General features: G+C 41.7%; 1 protein-coding gene across 1 annotated transcript; it reads right to left on the bottom strand.

The window, feature by feature from the left end:
- Positions 1–486: 486 nt before the first annotated feature.
- Positions 487–27906, bottom strand: LOC129181597 (DENN domain-containing protein 5B-like). Its single transcript, XM_054776995.1, has 21 exons — positions 27609–27906; positions 20567–20676; positions 17506–18241; positions 17089–17276; positions 13862–14353; positions 13035–13266; positions 10210–10360; positions 9058–9139; positions 8864–8983; positions 8213–8359; positions 8013–8091; positions 7690–7756; positions 6210–6338; positions 6004–6125; positions 5776–5921; positions 5571–5689; positions 4544–4734; positions 4288–4370; positions 3595–3721; positions 3333–3507; positions 487–3046 (listed from the first exon to the last, which is right to left on the bottom strand). Exons 1-21 carry the CDS (start codon positions 27715–27717, stop codon positions 2863–2865), a joined length of 3789 nt encoding a protein of 1262 aa, XP_054632970.1. The 5' UTR covers positions 27718–27906; the 3' UTR covers positions 487–2862.
- Between the last annotated feature and the right edge of the window lie 3 nt (positions 27907–27909).

Consider the following 27909-nt stretch of genomic DNA (forward strand, 5'->3'; position numbering starts at 1 on the left):
ATGACATTTCTATGTATTTTATTGTCCAATTTAGCAACAATAATGATGGCGCACTTACATTAAAAACATTATAGAGGCTGTACAAAGTCATAGCGTATAATAAATGTTTCTTCAACATTCTATTATTGACCACATGCTGACAAACAGAAACTGGCAGGTGCCATGAGCCAACTCAATGTGCACTCAGACGGTAGGCGGGGCTCGCGCACTAAACAGAGAAGCCACGCTCTCGGTGGCCTAATCTTTGTTTTTTTTCCTGTATTTTATTGTATTTGTATTGTATCTGTATTTGTACTTTATTATCCCACAGCGGGGAAATTCACTTGTTACAGCAGCAAGCAAGATACACAAGTTAAGAATACAGTGTAAAGAATACATAGTGACTACAACATGGTTGTAGCTCCTTTATCAGGAAATGTGCAAATTCAGCGGCTTTTCCCTTATGAAATGTTAAATGTTAAAAACGATTTGAATCACACCGACAATACATTTATAATAGAGTTTAATGTACACATTTTAATATTTCTTTTACGTTATTATTCATTTAAATTTTTCATGACAAGTGAGGCCTCTCCGTACCACACGTTAGTCTAACACACATTTAAGGCGAGTCCCTAAAAAATAAACACTGACACGCACTTGTTTCATTAATAACTTTAATCTGTGATGCCACATTTTTAATAATAAATAACAATTATGTTTCATTATTATTGCTCTCACTAATCTCTATTTAAATGATAATAACAAGGGGCTTGGTTACGTATAGTGCTTGCAGGACAGTGCAGGAGAAAGACGGCGTTTTTTCTTAACAGTTAAAACAAACGCAACATCAACGTAATACTTTTGTCGTTTTTAAGAGCTTGTGCGCTCTATCCAACACCATCCACCGGAGACAGACACAAACAATGACAACCTTTTCAACCTGAAAATATTCCACAACACAGAGATTACGTGAGGGAAAATATTTACAATGAGAAGAGGACTAGCAGAGATGACACGGTTTTCAATGTCAGATCAACACAAAATGACATAGCCGATATCAGCAGAACAAGAGCATCAGAAGATACCACAGTACAGGGGACAACATTGTCCTTCGGTGTGGACATCCAGTCAAACTAGACAAGCAAGGCCCAAGTACTTGATATCTGGAGTCATAACACATTGAGGGAGACATAAAACAAACAGATTTGGCCATGCAAGCGTTCATCATTGTCATTTTAAAGTTAAAGAGAGTGCAAGAAATACAACCACAGGAGGCGCGTTAACGTTAAGGTAGGTACTGTCCAAAATACTGCTTTTGTACTTGATAATTAACATTTACAGCTGAGGAACATACATGTACCTTTCTAACCTTGGGTCTTGTGACCTTTGAGTCCATAAGGGGCTACAGTAATGTCCCCTTTCGATTGCATGGTACAGAGTTAGCTTGACATGGTTCTACTCTAGCTATTTTCGCTTATTTCTCCACAGTCTCCACTTTGCTGCAGAAGCCCGTTTTCTTGCTGCCCTCAGTCTTCTCGGCTCCTTAGTCAAGAAATAAATAGAGACGACCCTTATTCTCATCATTGTTGTCTTGTTCTGCCTAATATGTTGAAGGCAGCATGGAATTTGCAGTTTCCTGCATTACTATTTTAAGTAGCGTGCAGTGGAAAAGCAGCATTATAAAAGTGGCTGTACATTTGTTCTTGTTGCCTGGGTCCCTTTGAGTCCTACATGATCTAAAGTAATGCTGCTTTTCCACTGCATGGTACCTTCTTGGTAACTCATGAGAAACGTAACCCTAAGGATACAGGGGCTAGAAATAACAAAAAATACATACACAAATGTGTAAAATCAGGTACGAGGTGGTACCATATGGGTGTTGTAATCTCTTGCTGGTGGTGAAGCAGACTTTTCATTGTACACTTAACGATATACGGCTACAAATTACCTAAAAAAATTGGGAGCGGCATGTTTTCTTGCTGCCCTCAGTCTCCTCTTGGCTGTGTTCCACTGTTGTTAGTATTTCATTTGGGTCGCTTGGATTTCGTAGATTCCTCCAGTACTAATTTGACGAGGAAAACATACCGCCCCGAATCAAGGCTAGTAAATACTATACAGTAGGAAAGCAGCACAAAAGTAGCTGTGCCATGGCTCTTGTACCTTGGAGGACCTACTAGGCTTGACACGGCTCTTATTTAGCTATTTGGCCATTGGCAAAAGCAGGTACTTTCAGGTAGTATTTTTAATACCAGCGGGTGGCATGTGGATGATGTAAACCATCCTCATTGTAACATTTGAGGAACAACGGCTAGAAAATGACAAAAAATTAGCATAAAAAATGTTAGTGTACCCTCTGGGCAAGGCAGTATTATACCCCCCAGTCTCCATTTAGCAGCAGCGGTCCGCTTTCTGGCTGCCCTCAGTCTCCTCTTCAATAACATTTTTACGTCACTTAATACAGAAGTTCTCCTCCATTGTTGCCATTTGCAGTTTCATGTAGTACTATTTTAAAGTGGAGGGGAACCGAGTACTATGCAGTGGAAAAGTGGCATAATCAGAGTTAAGCAGTAAAAGGCTAGGGTTCTAGACCTCCTCCAGGTACAATGATGTACTTTTTTCTGAGTGGGAAAAGCTGGGAAAACAAACACTGTCAATGTGAGGTTGTGACTGTCAGAGGATTCTTTTTTTTTTTTTTTTTTATCACAGTGTAATCACACAAAGGAGGACCCGACTACTTCCTGAAGCAAATACAGTGTGCAAAGACATTTACATCAGTGAACAAGGCAAAAGGCTGAGAGCTCCAGTTGACTTTGGACTTCACTCCAGACCGCTGGCACAATTTTACAGCAAAGAAGAGTTCCATGGACGCCTGTTTGGGGGTCAGAGGGCAACTCCTTTGACCAGAGAGGTTTCCAGCGTGATGGTGAACTCGTTGAGCGTGTGTAGGATGCGGGAGAGCGAGTGCACGGAGGAGCGGTCCCGCATCAGCGCGCTGTCTTCATAAGTCCGCGCCGTTAGGGGGCACTCGGCCAGCAGGGGGAGCCACTGGGACAGAAGTCGATCCCTGAGAAAAAGTTCACAAAAATCGATTGTTGCACATCCACAAGAAGTATTTAATGACATTCATTATTCAGGTAACTTCCTTTGGAACTCAGGAGGGAAACGGGATCATATACCAAAAAAACTGCTACGAGCAGGATGTCAGATCCCAATGTTTCCCTCAATGGACTTCATTTTTACTGTCATTCAACAAAAGGTCCACAATATTCTTTCATACCAGCATTTAAATCAGCTAAACTACCTTTTATATACAGCAAAGCCCTAAGAACTACAAGAGTTGCTCCACTCACCTGACTCCCAGGCAGACCAACAACTGGAACTTCCCCTCTTTCCCAATGTTTCGAGGCGAAGCGTTAATGCAGTTGACATAATGACAGAGCAAGTCGCAGGGCGGTTCCTTCCTCAGCATCGAGCCCTGCACATCACCATTCTGATCAGCCGTCTCCAAGGAAACCACTGCCTTCTCTATGAGTGGAAAACGCCAGATCAATGTTTTAGTGATTATATAGTGAGTTAGCAGATTAATGGCCACTGGGTGGAGACACAACTCACCCACAAAGTCCCAAACAAAGACGTTTCTCTGGAAAAGACGGCTGGACTTGAAGCCATGAAGGAGGAACTTCTCCAAGGAAGCAACCAGACCTCCCTCACCACATAATAAGACTGTCATGTTTCCCCTCTGGCAGGACAAAAAAAGGACAGAGACAATAGACAGAATTTCAGCATAAAGCATAAACTTTCAATATAGAGCCTTCATTTTAAAACGTTTTTTGAATACAAAAGGCTGCGTAGATAAGAGAAGTTGGTGAAATAAACACGGATACTATTGAAGCCCAATCTGAAATGGTGGTATAAAAAAAAGTGCATCCCAATGGGCATCATGCAGTCATTTATAACACCAGATCCTGTACGTAGCATACAAGTTGTTCAACAAAACACATTCCAAATTCCACATTCCAAAAATAAGTTAATCCTAATGAAACTGTTAACCTTCTTTTAAATAACCTCACATATGACATTTTCCTTTGGAGAAAATCTGGATAAGGATTTGGATAAGGGATGGATGTACAGTAATAGTCACAGTTAAAGACCATAGACCCGGAGAATATACTGTAGGAGACTTGGCGGTCAGCTGAACAGAGTCATTAATTGGAACATTTCTGTCATCACATTTTGAAGCAATTGGGGCACTGCTGATTTAGCACCAACTAGTTTGCGGTTTAAAATGTACATATACGTATATACCTCTTGTTCAGGTTTATGGAAGTGCTTAACCAGGTTGTTTGCCGCCTCCCTCATGTCCTCATGAACTTCAACAGACAGCACTCCTGTTGAAAGACAAACAAAAGGTCCAGTTCAAAGCGAACACAAATATGACAAAGAGAAATAGAGCAAATGGGAAGGTGATACAAGCACCATGCAGTCTGTTAGTGCCTTAAAGCTTTCCAACAAGTGGGCCAGCCTTTGTGGGGGAAAAAAAGAAAGCAATTTCTGTACACACTTGTTCGGCTGCCAAGAGATCCCAGCACTGCACGTACACCCTGGGAAGGCGAGGACAGCTCTGGCGGAGGAGGCGTCCCTGTCCACCTTCCGGAATCCTCCTCTCCGCCAGGTGACAACAGTTGACCGATAAGGACTCGCTCCAGGCTGCCGTCACCTACACCTTTGCCTAGCCAACGACCACATGGGAACCTGACAGAAAATCAAGATTATAACATACTGGAAGAGGAAATAGTGCAAGCCATTCACCAGATGCTTTATTAGGTACACCTGCACAGTCAAAGAATGCACAATAAATCCCCAAAACACTCAATATGTAATGTAAACAATGTTTTTTATTGTGATGCATCATATGAAGGACTATCAAGGGCCATGCTGAAAAGCAAAAACTGATACGATTAAGAAAAATAACCAATATACTGATTTACAAAAATACATTTGTAGTATTATGAGAATAATAGGTAATTGTGCAAGAAAAAAGTTATAGTAAAATTTGTTAATTTTCACCTTATTGAGCTACATGAGTTGTAATGTAACAACAAAATATATTTTTTAAAAACGTTTTTTCATATAAATAAGGACAACAAAATATTTGATTTTGAAAAATGCTTATATACGTACATTTATTCTCAGAACATTATAATACTTTTCTTTCCTTTTTGGATTTTTTTCCCCCAGTGTGGTCTTGTATGATGCAGTACATTCATACACCACTTCCAATGATAACCACAAAAATAAACACAATAACAAAGGTTAAAATTGGTGCCTACTTAATCAAAATTGAGGAATTATCTCTGAAAAAGGCAAAATAGTTTTGTACAGCCCTTGTATCATATCTTAATAGTGTGCATATGTACCTAATGTTATGGCTGGTCTGTGTTTTTACCCAAAAAAATAACCTGAAAAGTGATTTTATCCCATTAACAGCTCAGCTTATGACAATTTGGTACCAAAAGATGATGATGATAAGTTATTTATACTTCCTCAGCTATTTTAAACTCAAGGATGTAAGTGTGTGTTCATCTTACTTGTACGTGTGACCCGTGATCTCATTGTAGACCATCACACAGTCGATGAGGCATTTAGCCAGCAGACCCGAGTTCTCCTGTCCAAGCTGCAATGTGCTCAGTCGGCCCAGGTTCTTACACTGGTAACAAAAATGAACACACTGTATCTCTACAAAGCTTCCAGTGTTCCTTTTGTGGTTGTTTTGTAAAAATAGTCACTACAAACCTGGAAAAAAATCTCCTGCGTATTCTTGGGGATCTGTCTAACTCCTGAATCTCCCATCTCTCCAGACACACACACCCACGGGTTGACGGTTGCCATGGCAATGCTGAGCTTCTTCATGGGGATGATAGCCACCCGATATGGAATATCTGGAGAAACAAATGGTTTATGTTCCTCCAAGAGGAAATGTTTTTTCAATATAAATGAACTTGAAAGAAGAGATGAACTCACTGATGGAGTTGAAGGCCCGCGTGAAGCAGAGGTAGTCCACAGTGTTGAGAGAGAGGAGATGGAACAGAAACTGCTCTCGTTCTTCCTCACAGAGGAGGAATGCGTGAGGTTTGTACAACTGCCTGTGCATCCAAACACAGCAAAGACTCAGTGATGAACAAATATAAATTCTATCTACATGAATTATACATATAATTTTTGTTTACCTGAGCAACTCCTGGTTTGTAAGCAGCTCTTTAAGGTGCTGTGACAGCATCTTCTTCTCCAAGGCCAAGCTGATCCATGCTCGGGCCTGACCCACATCTGAAAGACCCTCACTCATAGTCTGAATAAACCTAAAAGGAAAATAAGGGATTACCATAATTTCCAGTGTATAAAATGCTAGTTTTTTTCCTCATGCTTTGAATCCTGCGGCTTATACAGTGGTATGCGTCGAATTTCTGGTCACGTTCTCATCACACGACATCACATACTGCATGCTTCAGAACCGTCATTTAGCGCTTCATGCACACACCCTGATCAAAAAATGCATATGATACAGCTTTCAAAATAAAGGCGACTGATGTAGTGTCTTGACAGCGTGGAGTAGTGTCAAAAAATCCACTATCGCCAACGGGTTTCAAAAGGCTGGACTACTGCATGATGACGAGGACCGACAGCACAAGCCCAAGGGCTAACTTGCCTTAAGCCGAAAGTGACACTGACAGCAACAACGCAACAGCGAGAGGGAGTGACAAAGTGTGTCATTCCGACACCGAAGAAGACACAAGCGGAAGATGACAGCAATGAATGGCTTTTCTCGTCGGCTATTGTTTAACCAGTTCTACTCAGTTCGGCACAGTTTGGAAAAAAGCATTTATTTAATTGAAAGTTTAAAAAAATCGTTCTGTGTAACATCTTTCTGTGCACTGTTACGACATGGACAATTTAGTAGGTGCAGCTTATTTTCAGGTGTGCTCAATAGTGTGGAAATTACGCTAAACCTAACATAACAATGCTTATATCCCATTTTCATCAAATTTAGAGTAGGAATGTCTGATGATATTGGCCCACCGATATTACTGGCATAAAATTAGCATAAAAATTAGGTATCAGTTCATGTCAGTATCGTTTTTTTTTTCTGCCAATAATGATATCGGTTCGAATACTGCTAGGTCAGTCTGTCCACGGTTTGGAATTATTTCCAAGTTTCGCCTTCAGATTGTAAAAATGCAATTTACAATGATTGTAAAGCACTTGATATGCGAGGGGGGCGTCAAGCTTCTTCCTTTAATACTTACAGTATAATCCAATATCACAACTCAGAAAGAATCACTCTTAATCACACGCAACATTCATGCAGTAAAATAATAATCACAAGCAACCGGCTTTCCAAATTGCATACTAGTAGTTAAAAGCATTATTTAATTTGATTTTTATTTGTGAATTTATTCAAAAAAACTAACCTGTCGTACATGTCAATTTTTTAATGACAGTTTTGTTGAAACACAATGTTAAAAATAAATATGGCATTTTTTTGGTATAACATACATTGTAGTCCATCCATCCATTGATCGGTTTTCTATGCCGCTTTTCCTCACTAGGGACGCGGGGGGATGTATGGCATACAATATGGCAATTTTAACAAGAATGAGTTTGAATTAAAGCACAGATGATCCCTCAAATGGAGCACACTAAATATTATACCTCATATCTTGCACCAAAGATCCTCTCAGGAGTGGAGTGGCAACATCAAATGTTCTCTGCTCGGACCCTGAACATATGAAACAAAAATAAGACACTGTACATATAGACATTACATCCCAACTGGCTCCCTCAAAAAGAAATGTAATGCTAGTTAATACATCACAGCACATCATAGTAAATCGCCAGATCACATGAAAATGTGCCTTCTAATGGCTGTGAACAGTATCAGAGATGACATCACATCTCGCTGGTGTCTGACAAGCTGCACAATACAATATGTATGGATGCTATGATTATACAACTCATCAGTATGTAGGTCAGACCTGGAGACTCAGATGGCACCTCTGCTTTCTGTAGGGCCGCCTGGTAATGAAGCAGGTGGGACCAAAGAGCTGACTTCCCCTGTTCGCAACAAATAAACACACCTGAGCATTGGGTGTGTGTCTACAGTGTGCTTTGTGAGTGTCCTGACAACACTTGAGATTCATGTGAGCTCATTGCGTGACATGTGATGGCGTCTGACCTGTTTCATCTGCAGACCATGGCCCCAGGTTCTCTCCAGTAGGTCACACAGTCCGTGAATCAGCGTGTTCTCCTGCAGGCCAGTGATGCTGGCTTCTCCCACTTCTATATTTTCCTTTCCCATTCTCTCCATTAACATGCGTTTGGTCTACAGAAAAAAAACACAGTAAAAAAATACTGGAAACATAAGCACAGACCTTCACGACTTATCATATAGGATCTTCTGCTGTATTCAAGACTGCTTTGATATATCCCTTTGAAGGTCTGACCTCAACAATTTAGTCTAACACATTTTTTTTTAAATGATGGAAGTCTGTGATAAACCAGACACTCCTTAGTTTGACTCTTTGCAGACCTAATACAGTCAAACCTTGGTTTTTGAATGCTCCAGTATTAGTATGATTTGGTTTTCGACAACATTTTTAAATTTACATTGCTGCCAAATAGGATCAGATCTGGATTCAACTTGGTTGACATTACTGCTTTTGAACCAGCATGCTTTTAAACCAGCTCTAATAGGAACAACCTTGAAAAAAGGCCTTCACATGAAAAAGTCCAGGTTGTTTTTGTTGTCAAAAACTGTGGACAGGAAGTTGCTCACAAATAAATAAACCCACTTGGGGGAAGGTAACAATGACTTTTGTGATCTCACCTTCAGCCGACACTCGCTCAGCAGCCCTTGAACAAACTCCCTGTGAGTCCGAGCGACCACTTGAGGCGACAGGTCCATAAACTTGAGCTGATTGAGGTGCTTCCTTGCCATGGAGTGCTTCTGTGAGTAAACAACAATATTATATCAGACTAGTGGGTTTATGTGTGTGTGTGTTTTTGAACGCAACACAGCACCTGTCTTTGCTCGCTGTCTTCTGTGGCTGCTGGTGTCCTCCAGGTATCGGTTCTGCGCGGTGCTGTGACACGACTGGACCGCCTGTTCAGATACTATGGCACTTACAATTCCATCCAACAAAAGAGCTGTATCATAAATGATACCTTCATAAAAGATAATAATGCTCAGTTTTCATGGACACTCCGCTACTGTGGTGGAGGTTCATCATACTGAGGTGAGGCTCATATTTGGCCCTTAAAAAAGGTACTAAGTAAGAGAGCTGGTCCTACCCAGTAGGGATTTTATATGTCACCCCCTTCCATTTGTGATTTACATAAGCTACAAAAAGTTGAATAGCATTGTTTGTTAATTTGTAAAGTAACGTGTTACCCAATTTATATGGTTAACAAATTACAAATAAACACAACAAATCTGAAACACCATATAAACACCATATATTAAAAAGGGGGACAATCACTTTTTCACACAGGGCCATGTAGGTTTGGATTTTTTTCCCTCCCTTAATATTAAAAGTTTCATTTAAAAAATGCATTTTGTGTTCATTTGTGTTGTCAAACAAATTTGATGATCTGAAACATTTAAGATTTAAGTGTGACAAAAAAAAAAAAAAAAGAAACCAGGAAGGGGGCAAAGACTTTTTCACACCACTGTGTCATGTACCAAGTATACTTAAATGATATGTAATAAAAATTGGAAATGTAAAAAAAAAAAAAAAAAAAGAATGCAAAACGCCACTTTCAAGCATTTTAAAATGGAATTTTCACAAGTCTAACTTTTTTTTTTTTTTATCTGGCTTCAAGTTGGATCCCTGCTCAAGTGCCCTTGAGTAAGATACTGAACACGAAGTTGCCCCTAATGTATGTGAATGTTGTTTATGTTCTTTCCACCATCATCATTAATCACTATGTCAGTGAATGGAATAATGTTGTAAAAAAAGCTGTCAGTACAGCCCATTTACAATCAACAAAGAGACCATCACACTGATTTGCACCCCCTATTTGGACAACTGCCTTCCCTCTCGGCTGAAGTATGTCGTATTTTTTTTTTTCCCACATTGACCCCTCAGTTCCTCCTGCAGCGTCCTCGCCTAAGGTATGAGGACAGTTGCTATACAAATCACTTCATGGCAAATCGAAGATAAATAAACTCACTTGTAGGTGCTTTGTGCCTGAATGAGCACGTCAGCCTGCAGCTTGGGAAAGTAGCCCGGTTGGTGGCGACCCTGGCCGATCCTCATGTCCAGGAGGTGGGGGTGTATGGCCGTGTGGTCGGCCTTCAGCAGCCGCCGCTCGATGGCCTGAGCTGCACACGCACACACAAACAACACACTGACCATTATGAGAGCGACATGGAGGATGGATCATGGTATAATATACGATACATATACTGTATAGTATATATGTGAGCACAGTTCAGCCATTAAAACCTTGGGTTTTTTCAGATATTTAAAACAATTTGAAAACTATAATATATTGAACATGATTAATTGGTTAATACATTTTACAGTACGTAATTCTGGTTCAAAAATGTGTATTTTGCATGGTCAAATTTAGATACAAGTTTTACATGAGCACTGATTCATAGGTAAGTATTTGTCCAACATATCTTTCATTTCAGCCAGATGTTGGGATCCTTCCATTTGAATGGGTTGAACTTGAGCTTCACTTTTGTCCACTTGCAATTGCCATGATTTAGGTCTGCATATTCATTTGATACCAAATTGAAAGGGCAACATGATAAAGCAGTATCCAAAGTACAAAAATACATACAACCAGCGATAAGGCCTCATTTTTGACAGAATCCCCACTATCTGATCCTGACACGCACATATATTGACAGATTTTCACAGTGCGGGGATTGGAACACCAATAGAAATTAAATCTTCAAGATTATACACTCTTTATGCACAACATAATCATCAAACTTACTTCCTTGTTCATAAAACTCACACAGAGCAATGAAGAACTGCTGTCTTCTTTCTGCTCTGACTGTGCGCTCTCTGCTGTGAGGCGTTCAGGTGCACTTGTAATTTTGAGTGTTAGGCGGTAATTGTGTTTCATTTTTATTCACATACCCCCATGACAATTGGCGTACCCCACTTTGGGAACCTAGGCCATAATCCATCGAACAAACTATCAGTAATTGCTGAGGCAAAGAGAAGGAATAAGATTAAATAAGCTCTGCCTCTTCCGACTCCTTTTCATACATGTTGAATTGTGAAGTGTAAAATTATGATATTCCTCAATGTAACTTAATAAGCATGGCCAAAACAAATAAAACCATTTCCACTACCACTGAAACAGTCAAGGTGGAGGGACCTCTGAACAGTTCCTAATAACAGTCAATTTCAGTCTAAACCTTCAGATGTTCACTACAAAGCTGAAGCATGACAGTGCTTGCATACTCAGCATACTCCTAATACTCCTAATAAAGAGAAGAAGGAAATGAACGTCCAGCCAGAGCCAGGACCTAAATACAAATTAAAATGTGTGGAGGGGGAACTGAGGGGGACTGGTCTCATGTGATGGCCTCGTAACCGAACACATTTGGAGCACTTCTGCAAAGACGAGTGTGTAAAAAGGCTGTGTGCTGTCATTAAAGGAAAACATGCTTCAACAAAGTAATAATTTTAGGGTGTACCTAACATATTTCTCCGTTTTACATGAGAAACAGCTGCTATTTTACCAGTGCTGCGGGCACATTCTATATCCGCTGTAATGGAGTTGATACTTAAGAGGCAAAAGAGGATAAATGAGACACAGACTGATCTAGAACGGCAAGATGCCAACATTGCACTATCTCTCTCTCTCCCTCCGGTGAAAATAGGAACACAAAAACACTGCTCAACCCCCCACCACATTCTTTAGTGCACCCCCGTCTAATACTCCTTACATTGCTACACCACCCCCACTCCATACAAAATGACTAAATCCCGCTTATTTTTGCCTTTTATGTTAATTGACTTTCATTTTCATAAGAGAAAAAAAGTAGGTTATTTTTTTATTCATTTTGATGTTCTGGTGGACAATCCCTCCCTTTGGGCACATGAACCCAAACAGATGGGCAGATGGTGACAGATCCCCACTTGGAATCATGACTATTATTCAGCTCAATTCACAGGGAGGCTTGAGCATAGTGTATGTGCGCCACACTGTCTTTGAAATATTGACAACAATAAAAAATAAAAGTCCAATAAAGTTGGTATAAACACAACACACACCTATGAACAATAGCATAAGCACGCACACTAGTGCTATATGAGAGGTGCCCTGTCTGGTCTACTGTTGATCTAGGGTCTTTCCTGATTACAAGCCAGTGTACAAGCGACATGATGTTATGCAAAAACTACTTAACCGGGTAATAACTCATAATAAAAGTATTCAGATTAATTAAAATAACACCCGTCTATGCATATCATATAATGTATATAATAATAATAACAATATTGTTTTAATAATTTTAAAAATCAATTTAAAATCCTAATTATTTATAATTATTATCATGCATTTTAAATGTTTTTTCTTTGTTGCATGTATTTTGCTGTTGTTTTTTCAAGTTGACAAGATTAATGTGTATACAGGAGATGGGTATCTGTTAAAGTGTACAATTTATTACTGATCCATATTTTATGGTTGTAGCGGAGGTCTTTAAAGATACAATTGTTACATAAAATTGCTCCGAGGTGCAGGAAAACAACCAAATGGAAATATGATATAAAAATGACCATAGAGGTGACAGCCCAGTTAGCAGGGTTATGTCAAAACTATGCAGTGAAATTCAAGGTTTAGGAGTAGTACATGTGCCATGCAAACTTTTGGTGAGGATCCCATGAAAGATGCAAATACTTATTTTCCACTTTTCATTGTCGCAGTCAACTTGCACAGGGACTGAGTGAGGTAGAGACCAAGCAGATCAAGCAGATGGAGCTGTGTAACATGACTGTAGTTGAACAGTATAGTACAGCTTCGGAGTGTACCTGACTCAAAGAGAGCAGAGCATGTCCTGAAGCGACTGTTGCGGGATTCTGCCTCGTCCGTGTCGTACATCCGGTCCCTCTCCAGGCGGCTGTCAAAGAGCTGCTGCAGCGGCTCTCGATCAGCCCAGCGAGATATCACCTTGCCGTCCACAAAGGACGAAAACATGGACGTCTCCAGGAAGCGGGACAGGAAGTGCAAGTGGGCCACAGGCTGAACTGAGAGGAAGGACCCCTATAGAAAGAAACATGTAAAGAAATAGTTCAATAAATGTTGTGTGATGTTATTTGCCCTGCAGGGGAATGAAGTGTGTGTATTCATGTGCTGTGTTGCTGCCCCTAATGACCTGCAGCTAGGGGTGTAACGACATCTGAGCGTATATATAATCAGATTTTTTCGGTACGGAACATTCAGTGCAGTACAGAGCTATACCGATTTCATTAAAGCTTTTTGCACAAGCAATTTTGCTTCTTTACTGTACCAAAAATTAAACTGAACCTTGGCCTTAAAACGGAGGTACCTACCAAACTCTGATTATGGTGTACAGTGACACCCCTTCCTGCAGCCTATTAGTCCAATTAGGAGCACAAAAAGAAGAGCTGCCAAACCTTGTAAAGGTTTATTTTTGACAGTAATCCAAAGCTCTGTGATCACCTTCTGGCAGGTTCACTCAGTTACTGAGTTTAACTTTAATTTGGACCAGGAAGAGGAACAAAGAGCATCGTGTGTGTTTTATTCCTGACTCTCTTTGACAATAAAAGAATAAAAGCACATGTAGTTTGTGGTTTTCCCCATTCCCTCAGGGCCAATTCCAAGTCATTCCAAGTACCTTGTCAAAGCTGAAAGTCCCCTCTCGGTTGCTCAGCCAGGAATCCATATCAAACGCACCATGGATGACAAACTCCTCATAGCGACCAAACATGGCAGCGAAGCGTTCGGCGAACACCTCCCTCAGCTGGATGTTCATCTTTGCTGCACTCAGTGCTTCTGCTTCTTCCTCCCACACGCGTCCCAGCGTCTTGCCTTCGCCCACCATCTTGCCTCCTCCGCACCTCCACGCCAAAGCCTGCAGCCTCTCTAACACCTCCAGCTCTTCACCACCGAGGTTTCCGTTCCGTCTATCCTCCATTAGGTCCTCCAGGCTGCTCAAAGGTGGAGAGGCCGTGGAGGATTTTATGACAGCACCTCCTTGTGGGGGAAGCCCAAAATGCTGCAGGACCTCGCTTAGGTCTTTGACAAGCTCGGTTTGATCGGGAAAGGCTGGGATACCCTCTGGAGCGTCCACAGAGTGGTTGTCAATGTCCACAAAGCAAAGGTTGGCCTGTGCAGAAGTAAGAAACAAGCAATGATATACACTTTTCATCAGATAATAATAATCGGATGAAAACTAGTCATTCTATCATATCTTGGAAGCAGAGTGGAAGAGCTGGAGAAGGAGCAGAAACATCCAATTAAGATGCCAGATAACGATTTCCTTCACTTAATAGATTCTTATTATTTTGCCATGACAAGCCCTGAGCCTGAGAGGATATGAATGTGTGGAGGATCATCTGAGTGATTACAGGAACTGGGAAGTAGTAAAACAGCACAAAAATACAGAGCAAGAGTTCACAACAAGCACAATCTAATGAACTCCAATACAACAAAGTGTTAAATTGAGCGTTATTATCTTTCTAAAGGCAGAATTTTGCATGGGTCTACCAAATGACCTGGCCACTGACTTTAAATAGCAGCGAAGCACAACTCAGTCAGCAGTCACGTGACCTTCAGCAGCGACCTAAGTCAGTTTATATCCTCAAGGGAAGTTGGAAGGCGCAGATTAGCTTCTTACTCAGCTTCATCCTCTTACTCTTTTCACATCCTGGTCAATGTTTGTAAACATATACAGTACCTCACAAAAGTGAGTACAGCCCTCCGCTTCTCCTCATTAGGGTCACGAGGGTATGTTGGAGCCTATCCCAGCTGACTTCGGGTGACAGGTTGGGTACACCAGCCAATCGCAGGGCACATATAGACAAAAAACCATTCACACTCACATTCATACCTATGGACAATTTAGAGTTGCCAATTAACCTAACATGCATGTTTTTGGAATGTGGGAGCAAACCGGAGTACTCGGAGAATCCCCACACACGCACGGGGAGAACATGCAAACTCCACACAGAAATGCCCAACGGAGATTCGAATCCAGCTCTTCCCGATCTCCTGACTGTGACTGTGTGGCCAACAGGCTAACTACTAGACCACCGTGCGGCCCGAATATGATAACTTATCCACTGAAAATGACTCAATATACGTTTAGCCATTATTGTCGAAATGGCTGGCAACACTAATGAATACACCACTCAGTGTCCAAATAGTGCCCGAAGGGTGAATATTTTGTGTGAGCACCATTGTTATCAAGCAAAGTTGATGAAGGCTATGAAGGTTAGTCGCAGTAAGACAGAGTACATGTGTGTGAATGAGAGGGACCCAAGTGGAAGAGTGAGGTTACAGGGAGAAGAGATCAAGAAAGTGGAAGATTTTAAGTACTTAGGGTCAACAGTCCAGAGCAATGGAGAGTGTGGAAAAGAGGTGAAGAAGCGTGTACAGGCAGGATGGTACGGGTGGAGAAAAGTGTCAGGTGTGATGTGTGATAGAGTTTCAGCTAAAATGAAAGGAAAGGTGTACAAAACTATGGTGAGACCAGCGATGTTGTTTGGTCTAGAAACAGTGTAAATGGGGAAAAGACAGGAGACAGAGCTGGAGGTAGCAGAGATGAAGATGCTGAGGTTCTCTCTGGGAGTGACCAGGAAGGATAGGATCAGGAATGAGTACATCAAAGGGACAGCACATGTTAGAGGTTTTGGAGATAAAGTCAGAGAGGCCAGACTGAGATGGTTTGGACATGTCCAGAGGAGAGATAGGGAATCTATAGGTAGAAGGATGCTGAGTTTTGAACTGCCAGGCAGGAGGCATACAGTAGAGGAAGACCAAAGAGGAGGTTTATGGAGAGTGAGAGAGGACATGAAGGTAGTTGGTGTGAGAGAAGAGGATGCAGAAGACAGGGTTAGATGGAGGCAATTGATTCGCTGTGACGACCCCTGCAGGGAAAAGCCGAAAGGAAAAGAAGAAGACCATTGTTATCTAGCACTGCCTTAATCTTCTTGGGTATGGAATTGACCAGAGTTGCACAGATTGTTACTGGACTCCTCCATGATGAAATCACCGGGAGAGCTTGTGGATGTTAGACAGCAGTCCTCCACCTTCCGTTCGTCCACTTGAGGATGCCGCACATGTACTCAATTGGGTGCGGAGGAGACATACTTGGGTACTCCATCACCTTAATTTTCAGTTTCCTCAGCAAGGTACTTGTTATGTTGGAGGTGTGTTTGGGCTTTTTATCATGTTGGAAAACTGCCATGTGGCCCAGTACATGCTGGAATTCATGTTTACTCTCAACGAACCACAGCTCTCAAGTACTGGCAGCACTCTTGCAGCCCCAGGCAAGACACAATTATCTTGTTACTCACTTGTGTTGCCAGCTATTTAGACAATAATCACTGTGTAATGACAATTTCAGTGGATAGTAAATCTATACTACCATACAAGCTGTAAACTGGCAACTCTAAAGTATATCCAAATTTACTGTCTGTAGTATTGTCCTTTTAAAAAAATACTATCTGAAATTGTCCCCAACTCATATCATCCAATTGCACCTTAAAAAAAAAAAGTATGATCTTTAATTCACATGAATTATTCCGTTAGTTAGTGCTTTTATTCAGTATCTCTCTTGATCTGTGCTCCTGCTTCCATCCCCCCAAGCGATTCAGCAGCCTTCTTTCTAGGGCAGACCAACTTTAAAGAGTGTTAAGCGAGATATTCATGCAGCACAAAGTGATCTTGGATGTATGATTGGATTAGTGAGCGGGACGGGGCACGAAAACACCAAGACTGCACTCCAAAGGAAAAAAAAATGCAAAAAATGATGCTACCATTCAACAAAACCTTATTAAGGTATTTTATTTATAATGACTGCATCCTAGAATTCCTGACGTTAACAAATGAGCTTCTTACCTCCTGTGGTAGGTGCAGGGAGGATCGTGGAGCGCCGTCCCTGCGCTGAATGCCCATCAGGAAGGGAACGGGAGCATCCAGGAGGTGGTGTAAAGGTGCGGAGATTATGGGCAGGTAAATGTACTGCCACTGGAAGGGGAAGAGCAGGGTGGTGATGCACTCTGCCACCATCATCAAACGCTGGTAGTCTGAGGAAGAGTGAATTTAATTATGTATTGATTGATCTTCCTGTTCGACTTACTAAAAGTTGAGCTGTTTATGATAACTAAAGGGCAACATAAACCGACCTTTCATGAGGGTTATCATGAAATTAAGCAGCACTGGATTACACTGATAGCGGTCCCTAATATCAGCAGTTCATGTTCAACACTGAATAGGCCAGCTCTAGTCTGAGAGGATTGGATGATGCTTCCCTACCTTGGGAGTAGAGCAGTATCTGTGTCTCCAGTAGCGAGCAGGTAAGAAGCTGCACCATGTTGTCCACCCCAAGCAGAGAGAAGGCTTCACCAAGAGGATACTCCCCCAGTGGTAGCTCACCCGGGCCAGGTCGCTGACACAAGATGGGCCCCTGCACACCATGAAACCTCAGCGAGCGTCCGGGCGGTGGCAAGGGCACCTCGTAGAGTATGTTGTGGATGTAACTTTCCAGAGGCAGTGGTGGTGGAGTTTGGGAGACGACGGCCCGGTGCAGCTGAGAGAGGAACTGACGAGAAGCTTGAAGGAAGGGGAGTGGCGTTAGCAGACAGAGGGCTTTGGACACATATAGGGTGTCATGTGATGGGTCAAAGGAGTTGACGCAACCCAAGCAAGTGGAGGTGGCGGAGGCGGTGGCGGCTGTGGCGTTCCCAACCATAGAATCCCCATCTGACTCATCCAGGCTGCTCACAAGAGAGTCCATACTGGAGGTGGAGGGTGAGGAGGCAGATGAAGATGAAGAAGAAGAGGAGGACGAGGAGGAGTGGTGTTCTACATGGTACATCTGATGGAGAGTCTGCATGGCCGTGATGACCTGTGCACTGGTCACCTCCTCGTAGAACGTGTGGACAAAGCCATAGGAGCGAGAACCGTCATCAAAGCCGATGGTGAAAGAGTGGAAGTGAGAGTCCAGCCGGTCTGCCTGAGTGCAGAAGGAGAGACCCCTCGGCATGCACAGCTGAAGACAAAGAAAAAATAAAGTCAGAAAGTCATAAATAAAGTCAAAGATCCTCTATCTGAAAGATCTCAGCTGTTTTTAGGTACCTACTGCTAGTCAAAGATCTTCCATATGACAAGAGCACTCTGCTAGTTTAAAGGATCTACTGCAAAAATGCTCGTTGAAGATCCTCTATGACAGGAGCACTGTGTTGTTTTTAAAGATCTACTGCAAAAACACTAGTCAAACATCCTCTGTATCAGGAGTGCTGTGCTGTTTTTAAAGACCTCCTGCAAAAAAAACGCTAGTCAAGGATCCTCTATATGACAGGAACGCTGTTTTGTTTTTAAGGACTTGCTGCAAAAATGCAATTCAAAGATCCTCTCTATATGAGAGGAGTGTGCTGCTGTTTTCAAGCAAATACTGCAGAAACGCTCGTTAAAAATCTTCTCCATGAAGAATGCTATACTATTTTAGTATGTCACAAAAGTGAGTACACCCCTCACATTTCTGCAAATATTTTATTATATCTGTTCATGGGACACCACTGAAGAAATAAAACTTTGCTACAATGTAAAGTAGTCAGTGTACAGCTTGTATAACAGTGTAAATTTACTGTCCCCTCAAAATAACTCAATACACAGACCTTAATGTCTAAACTGCAGGCAACAAAAGTGAATACACCCCTAAGTGAAAATGTCCAAATTGGGCCCAATTAGCCATTTTCTTTCCCCAGTGTCATGTGACCCATTAGTGTTACAAGGTCTCAGGTGTGAATGGGGAGCAGGTGTGTTAAATTTGGTTTTATCACTCTCACACTCTCTCATACTGGTCACTGGAAGTTTAACATGGCACCTCATGGCAAAGAACTCTCTGAGGATCTGAAAAAAAGAATTGTTGCGCTACACGAAGATGGCTTAGGCTATAAGAAGATTGCCAACACTCTGAAACTGAGCAGCAGCACGGTGGCCAAGACCATACAGCGGTTTAACATCACAGGTTCCACTCAGAACAGGCCTCGCCATGGTCGACCAAAGAAGTTGAGTGCACGTGCCCAGCGTCATATCCAGAGGTTTTCTTTCGAAAATAGACGCCTGAGTGCTGCCAGCATTGCTGCAGAGGTTGAAGGGATGGGTGGTCAACCTGTCAGTGCTCAGACCATACGTCGCACTCTGCATCAAATTGGTCTGCATGGCTGTCATCCCAGAAAGAAGCCTCTTCTAAAGATGATGCATAAGAAAGCCCGCAAACAGTTTGCTGAAGATAAGCAGACTAAAGACATGGATTACTGGAACCATGTCCTGTGGTCTGATGAGACCAAGATAAACTTATTTGGTTCAGATGGTGTCAAGCGTGTGTGGCGGAAACCAGGTGAGGAGTACAAAGACGAGTGTGTTTTACCTACAGTCAAACATGGTGGTGGGAGTGTCATGGTCTGGGGCTGCATGAGTGCTGCCGGCACTGGGGAGCTACAGTTCATTGAGGGAACCATGAATGCCAACATGTACTGTGACATCCTGAAGCAGAGCATGATCCCCTCCCTTCGGAAACTGGGCCGCAGGGCAGTATTCCAACATGACAACGACCCCAAACACACCTTCAAGACAACCACTGCTTTGCTAAAGAAGTTAAGGGTGAATGTGATGGACTGGCCAAGCATGTCTCCGGACCTAAATCCTATTGAGCATCTGTGGGGCATCCTCAAACTGAAGGTGAAGGAGCACAAGGTCTCTAACATCCACCAGCTCCGTGATGTCGTCATGGAGGAGTGGAAGAGGATTCCAGTGGCAACCTGTGAAGCTCTGGTGAACTCCATGCCCAAGAGGGTTAAGGCAGTGCTAGAAAATAATGGTGGCCACACAAAATATTGACACTTTTGGCCCAATTTGGACATTTTCACTTGGGGTGTATTCACTTTTGTTGCCTGCAGTTTAGACATTAAGGTCTGTGTATTGAGTTATTTTGAAGGGAACAGTAAATTTACACTGTTATACAAGCTGTACACTGACTACTTTACATTGTAGCAAAGTTTCATTTCTTCAATGTTGTCCCATGAAAAGATATAATAAAATATTTGCAGAAATGTGAAGGGTGTACTCACTTTTGTGACATACTGTATACTATTTTTAAGTAACTTCTGCAAAAATGCTAATCAAAGATCCTCTATATGACAGTGCTCTGCTGTTTTAAGTAGCTGCTGCAAAAATACCAGTTAAAAATCTTCAATATTAGGAGCGCTATGCTATTTGTAAGTAACTATTACAAAAATGCGAGCCAAAGATCCTCTGGATGACAGGAGTGCGCTGCTGTTTTTAAGCTGCAAAAACACTAGTCAAAGATCCTCACCATGTTGACTGCATCTTTATTGAAGGGGTTTCTGTCCGTGCTTTCAGGGTAATGCACAAGAACTCTGGACTTGAAGGAGCGATGAATTGGGCTCTGCTCAAAGCTCTCGCCTGAAAGCGACACAGAAAAAGATTATGTGAAAAAAGGAATGAACTTCGACTTTCAGGGTAGGGAGGACACAGCAAATTGACAACATCTATTTTGAGTTATAATGACACACACAGTGTCTGACCTTTAAGAAACAGAGTTAACAAAAACAGGAAGGTTCATTCTGCAGACGATGCCCTTGAATGTTTCCATGCAAACAGGAAATGACATAACATAGAAAACAAGGAAAATAGAACAAAACCTTTCAGCACTGCCAGACTGTTATTTAAGAAAGCAAAGAACCTGACTTTATCCTTATTTCACATTGCATATTCAGTATTTCATCATACAGTGGCAGCAGGACTTTATATACTCAATTGCAGAGAGTAACAGGCATATGTTAGGCATAAGGACTGAAGTACAAATCATCTTTTACAATATTATTATCCATCCATCCTTCCATTTTTTTCTATGCCGCTTATCCTCACTAGGGTCGCAGGACAATATTATTATGTACAAATATAGATTTTTTTTATCTATTCCACAACAAAAATAATAGGCACCACAATATACTACATCCATCCATCCATCCACCTTCTACCGCTTATCCAAGATCGAGTCGCAGGGGCAACAGCCCAAGCAGGGAGGCCCAGATTTTCCGCTCCCCGGCCACTTCGTCCAGCTCCTCCCGGCGGATCCCGAGGCGTTCCCAGGCCAGTTGGGAAACATAGTCTCTCCAACGTGTCCTGGCTCTTCCCCGAGGCCTTCTACCGGTCGGACTTGCCCTGAACACCTCCCCAGGGATGCGTCTGGGAGGCATCCTGACCAGATGCCCAAGCCACCTCATCTGGCTCCTCTCAATGCGGAGGAGCAGCGGTTCTACTCCGAGTCTCTCCCGGATGACAGTGCTTCTCACCTCATCTCTAAGGGAGAGCCCAGCCACCCTACGGAGAAAACTAATTTCAGCCGCTTGTACCCGCGATCTTGTCCTTTCGGTCATTACCCAAAGCTCATGACCATAGATGAGGGTAGGAACGTAGATCGACCGGTAAATTGAGAGCTTTGCCTTTTGGCTTAGCTCTCTCTTCACCACGACAGACAGATGTAGAGTCCGCAGCACTGCAGACGCCGCACTAATTCGCTTGTCGATCTCGCGTTCCATCCTTCCCATACTCGTGAACAAGACCCCAAGGTACCTAAACTCCTCCACTTGGGGCAGGATCTCATCCCCGACCCAGAGATGGCATTCCACCCTTTTCCGGGAGAGAACCATGGACTCGGACTCAGAGGTGCTGATTCTCATCCCGGCCGCTTCACACTCGGCTGCGAACCGATCAAGTGAAAGTTGAAGTTCACGGCTTGATGAAGCCAGCAGGACCACATCATCTGCAAAAAGCAAAGACTCAATCCTGCAGCCACCAAACCGGAACTCCTCAAAGCCCTGGCTGTGCCTAGAAATTCTGTCCAGAAAAATAATGAACAGAATTGGTGACAAAGAGTCCAACCCTCACTGGAAACGGGTCCGACTTATTGCCGGCAATGCATGTCATACAGGGAACGAGCAGCCTGAATTTGCTGGTCCGATACCCCATACTCCCGGAGTACTTCCCACAGAATTCCTCAAGGAACACGGTCGAATGCCTTCTCCAAGTCCACAAAACACATGTGGACTGGTTAGGCAAACTCCCATGCACCCTCAAGGACCCTGCTGAGAGTGACAATATACTACATAATATATCAAATTAACATATTTGTTATTTTATTAGTTATTATATTAATTAAAATATGATATGAAATAATGCAATACTTTTGTGAAATTTTGTGCAAAAGGTAATGTGTTAGTATACTTATTTGACTAACTTAAAAAAGTTAGCTGTTCAGCTCCCGACTTCAAGCTAAATATCTTGTTCCTTTTGCTTATCTTCAATTTACAATATCTGCCATCTTTAGCTCACATTTCTTCAAAGCAAAGCCTAACAAATGGCTAGTTTTCCCTGAGGGAGGTTACAGGCTACACACGACCACGTCAAGAATCAGATTAAAAGGTCGGTGGCTGCTCAACCAGTGAGACAAAGTGGCGTCATCGACAAAACCCAGGGCAGTCAGTTGCCATGGCAGCCATTTCCACTGAGGCCTCAAGGGCGGCCATCAAGCCCGTCAGCTATTACTTCGCCTGAGAAATTTTTAGGAACTGACCCAATTACATCTCAGCATCCACCTGACATAAGCACGCTCAGCATGATGGAATGCACACAGAGCATACACAGGACAAGGAGGAGGAGGAGGAGGTCTGTTTGTGCATTGAAATGAAAGCTTAATTAATGCCTATTTGGGTCCAGGCCTAATTAGCATGTTTCCTATTTTTAACACATTAACAGCTGAAAATGATCCAAACAGACGGACAGTGACTTACGGTCCATGTCTCTTAGGGCTGCGCCTTAATCATCCCAACAGTCAATATTGTGGATATATTGGAACAGTCTATTAGATATATTAGAACATTCTATAGACTTTCATGATACGGTCTAAACATCACAACAAAAACAACCTTTAATTGTCCCTTAAGTAAAAAGAAAAAAAAAACACTTTTTTTGTCGTACAATTTATTTAGGGTTTACATGCTACTTGTTTGTGTTATCATGGTAATTACATTTTACATATACAGTATACAGTACAATATTAATCATATTTATTGACCAAAAAGCAACCATTGTTATTTAATTAAAAGCATGCAAAAAAGCAAAAAAGCAAAAAGTAGTCTTTTCAAACCAAATTAGATTTCAGAACAAAAATATTGTTGACAACCTATAATAAGTAATACCTGTGAATCTGATATATACAGTGGTGTGAAAAAGTGTTTTCCCCCTTCCTGATTTCTTATTGTTTTGCATTTTTGTCACACTTAAATGTTGCAGATCTTCAAACAAATTTATTGACAACACATCTGAACACAAAATGCAGTTAAATGTAACTTTTTCTTATTAAGGGTGAAAAAAATCCAAACCTACATGGCCCTGTGTGAAGAAGTGATTGCCCCCCTGTTAAGCATAACTTAACTGAGATTAATTGAGATCTATCAGTCTGGAAGAGGCTATAAAGCCCTTTCTAAAGCTTTGGGACTCCAGCGAAGCACAGTGAGAGCCATTATCCACAAATGGCAAAAACATGGAGCAGTGGTGAACCTTCCCAGGAGTAGCCGGCCAACCAACATTACCCCAAGAGCGCAGCAACGACTCATTGAAGAGTTCAGAAAGACCCCACAACAACATCCAAAAAACTGCAGGCCTCACTTGCCTCTGATAAGGTCAGTGTTCATGACTCCACCATAAGAAAGACACTGGGGAAAAACGGCAGATTTCCAAGACGTAAACCACTGCTGAACAAAAAGAACATTAAGGCTCCACTCAATTTTGACAGAAAACATCTTCATGATCCCCAAGACCTTTGGGAAAATACTCTGCTCTGACGAGACAAAAGTTGAACTTTTTAGAAGTTGTGTTTCCCATTACATCTGGAGTAAAACTAACGCCGCATTGTAGAAAAAGAACATTATACCAAAAGTAAAATATGGTGGTGGTAGTGTGACAGTCTGGGGCTGTTTTGCTGCTTCAGGACCAGGAAGACTTGCTGTGATAAATGGAACCATGAATTCTGCTGTCTACCAAAAAATCCTGAAGGAGAATGTCCAGCCATCTGTTTGTGACCTTAAGCTTAAGCTTAAGCAGGAGTTCTATACTGTATAATATTAGATACATTACATATGGACATATGTAGATATATCATTTCAATAAACAAATATTTTCAACGTATGATCTTAAAAAAGGGACATAAAAGTTGCCACGACAAAAATGGCGTTTCTATTTATTTATGTAAATTATATTATTATTACTTTATTAGATTAAAATGTTCTAAAGTAAGAATAAATTAAAATGTATCATATTTATTATAATAATATCTTTCATATACTATAAAAAAATCAACAAGATATACTGTGTATGGGGCAAAGTGTGTGAAGCAGTAATATAAAATTCAAGCCACCAAAGGCAGTAAGACATTTTAAATTCTTAAGACGTTTTAGCTGAGCTCTGACAGAAACAGCAAAACTGCAATCCCCATCCATCCCTCCCTCCCTCCTTCCATCCGTTTTCTATACCGCCTATCCTCATTTGGATCATGGGTGAGCTGGAGCCTATCCCAGATGACTTCAGATGAGAGGCGACGTAGCAGTAATTCCTCACAATTTATACATATGATCCAAGATTCTTAATTTTGCCAAACTATAGTGCATTTAGATTAAGTTGAAGTTAAAATCAAAATATAAAAATATAATCAACTAAAAATTTAAATTAAATATCATTTCATTCAAAATGTTTGAACTATAATTGGAAATTTATTTTCAAAATGTATATCAATATCATTACAATGGCCGGTTTAAAAATAATTATCAATCAAGCTATTTAAGTCGTTTTTTGTTTTGTTTGCTTTTTGCAAACTACTTATTTTCAAAACTTGGCAAATAACTAAAATAAACTAAAATTGTACAGATATGTACAATTTTGACTGCAGCTGTAGATACATAAATCAAAATGATTAACATGGTCGATAATGTAGATAATCATGGTTCATAGGCATGTGATATTTCATCAGACTTTTGTTTTGAAACATCCATCACAGAGATGTAGGCTCTCCTAAACCAGAGATGATTGAACAGCAAATGCACTACAAAGACTCTCCCATTCATCACCACTTGAGCAGATGAGGTCAGACATTAGATTCAAATGACAGCCGCTTCTAACTTATTGCTAGTTATTCCTCCTTGGCTGGGATATTTCACATCGTTGCATCACAAATGTGTCCTCTCACTGAAGGTGAAAACAACTCGGCATTTGCAAAACTGCAAAATATACTAGCACTGTATTTATAGCCCAAATGTCAGGGAGTCCTTGCTCTCTGCTGATGTCACCCCCCCCCCCGTGACTGTCATCTGGTGCTGAAGCCGCGGCCCAGCCGGCATTCCAACAGGCAGCGTCATGTGAAATTTGATTAGTCTGCAGGACACACTGGACTGCATTGAGGAGCCAACAACAGCACATTGTTCCGGCCTCTTTGGGAATCTACTAATGACCGAGAGCAATCATTGTAAAAACCTCACAGTATTTAGACACTCTAATTGAGGTTTGTATTTATTTGTATTTAATTCTCCAAGAGGATCAAGAGACAGATAGGATAACCTGATATGTGGAACAAAGGGTTTGAATACTTGTGTACATGTGAGATTTCCTGCCCACACGATATCATTAACACTGTAAATGAACACCTCTATTCAAGTAAATGCAGAGTCTTCTACCGTTGCTGGATGCATGGTGTAAAAAAACAAATAACTAATCTCTAATTAGTGTCAGGTCAAAAAACAAGGGCATTATGAGCTGTTGCTGCTGTGTTGTGCAATATACTTGTTAATAAATGACCATGTGGTCAACAAGAGCTGCGTTTGTGTTTCCACTTTCTCATGCACTCTACATCATCATTATTATAGTTTTAAAAAAATGACAGTTATATATTCATTTTTAGATTTTGGAAATGATAGCATCGCTGCAAGTATCGCCTTCTTCCAATTAAGCCCTCTTAACCTTTAGAGCATTTACAGTATGACAGTTGCTGTAACAGTGCAGTAAATGCACACTGTCTCTGTGTCTGTCCTGTGATTGACAGATGATCAAGTCCAGTAAGTCAGCTGGGATAGGCTCCAGCTTCCCTGACACCCTGAACAGTATAGCAAATCAATGAACGTTTTCCTTTGTCATTATCAAGCACTAGACTTACATTTAGTGTAAGCAAACTGTATGCAAACGCATTGTAGCCACTGCAGAGGCTTATGGACTAGCGTTCCCATCCAAGCAGGAAATCCCTTGAAATAAATGAGCAGATCCTGCTGTTGCTGCTGCTGCAGTGTTGCCGATGATATGGGCTGCTCTTACATAAGCAGATTGTCAGTGCTCACCAATACCGTCCGGCAACGTTGTCATCCAAAAGCAGCATCGCATCAGCTATTAAAGGCCGTGGATGTTAGTTAGAAGCCTAAATAATCTGCAGCTTGAAACTATTTCCTTTGTAGGAGTGTTTCTCTTTTATAGCTCATGAGCGTCTTTTCCTGCAAATATCACAAAGAGGACAGCTATTGTTTTTCAATTCAAACATGGAAGTGACGTGAAATGTTCCAGATGTCTCCACCTCTGTAAAGAAACAAAAAATGGAGTGACGGCAACAAAAACAACCAGCGTTTGGCATCTCCTGTTCTTTTCTTCACCTATAAATAAGAGCAACCCTCGACGGGAGAGTGGCATCACTGCTTTGACTGTTATTTCCATGGCAACGTCTCCACCTGAATCACACACCTTGCTCTTTCTTTCTCTTTGGGACAAAGTGAGGCGGAATTGTTTAAAGATTAGAGGGGCAGAGGCCATTTCGAAAGAGGGAGCTGATTTGGGGGCGGGGAATGAGGCAATCATTGGGGAGATAATGGCTGCTTTTTACGATAGAGAATCATTGTCATCTGGCATTAATACATCCCAGCTATATTAAGGAAAAGACAGGCCAAGATGACAACATCTATATAGCATTTAGGTGTTAATATATCAATAAATCCAAGTATATTGCTTTAAAAGCAACAGGGAAACAACTAGGGTTGCAATTGGATTTCAAATGTGAATGAAAATGAATGTTTTCTTATAAATTATGCTGCAATATATGAAAAACACAAGGCCTACTACACGATTAGATGCTTTAAGACATGCCTGGTGACATATATCAAAATAATGGATGATAAAATGGTTGATGATACGCTGTGTATACGTCATATTTCACGAGTAAACAACGCCATTAAAGACACGCATTTTAACCACAATTTCTCCTGCATCACACTGGTTGTTAACATGTCGGGCATATATAACGGTACCTGCTCCATCGTCCGGCTCCAGGCCAGTCTCTGGGTCTAGTCCACACACGACAAAATAGTGGGCGAAGCGGCAAGAAGCCGAGCCGGTGGCCGACGCAGTGTGGCTCATGCTCGGATCACACGGAGAGAAAAGCTGCGTGGGAAACAAATCTACACGTCGGGGTGGTGGTTGACCATTGCGGGGATAGCTTTTAGAAGAACCCCTGCCTAGTCCTCAGCTCGGGTGTTTTTCACTCGAGGTCCGGCTGCTAGTGAAGAAGCAGCACAGGATGGTACCGCGAGGAGACTGTCGTGTAGTGTG

The sequence above is a fragment of the Dunckerocampus dactyliophorus genome, chromosome 5 (genome assembly GCF_027744805.1).
Source record: "Dunckerocampus dactyliophorus isolate RoL2022-P2 chromosome 5, RoL_Ddac_1.1, whole genome shotgun sequence".
Classification (NCBI taxonomy): Eukaryota; Metazoa; Chordata; class Actinopteri; order Syngnathiformes; family Syngnathidae; genus Dunckerocampus; species Dunckerocampus dactyliophorus.

Bases quoted from the DNA above. Each gene is read 5' to 3' on its own strand.
- LOC129181597 (XM_054776995.1), bottom strand. From the start codon at position 27,717: ATGAGCCACACTGCGTCGGCCACCGGCTCGGCTTCTTGCCGCTTCGCC. The intron at 10,361-13,034 runs GTACACTCCGAA...GTGCGTGTGCAG, and splicing joins CTCTGCTCTCTTTGAGTCAG to CTCAGGCCATCGAGCGGCGG. The intron at 4,371-4,543 runs GTGTGTACAGAA...GTCTTTCAACAG, and splicing joins ATCTCTTGGCAGCCGAACAA to GAGTGCTGTCTGTTGAAGTT.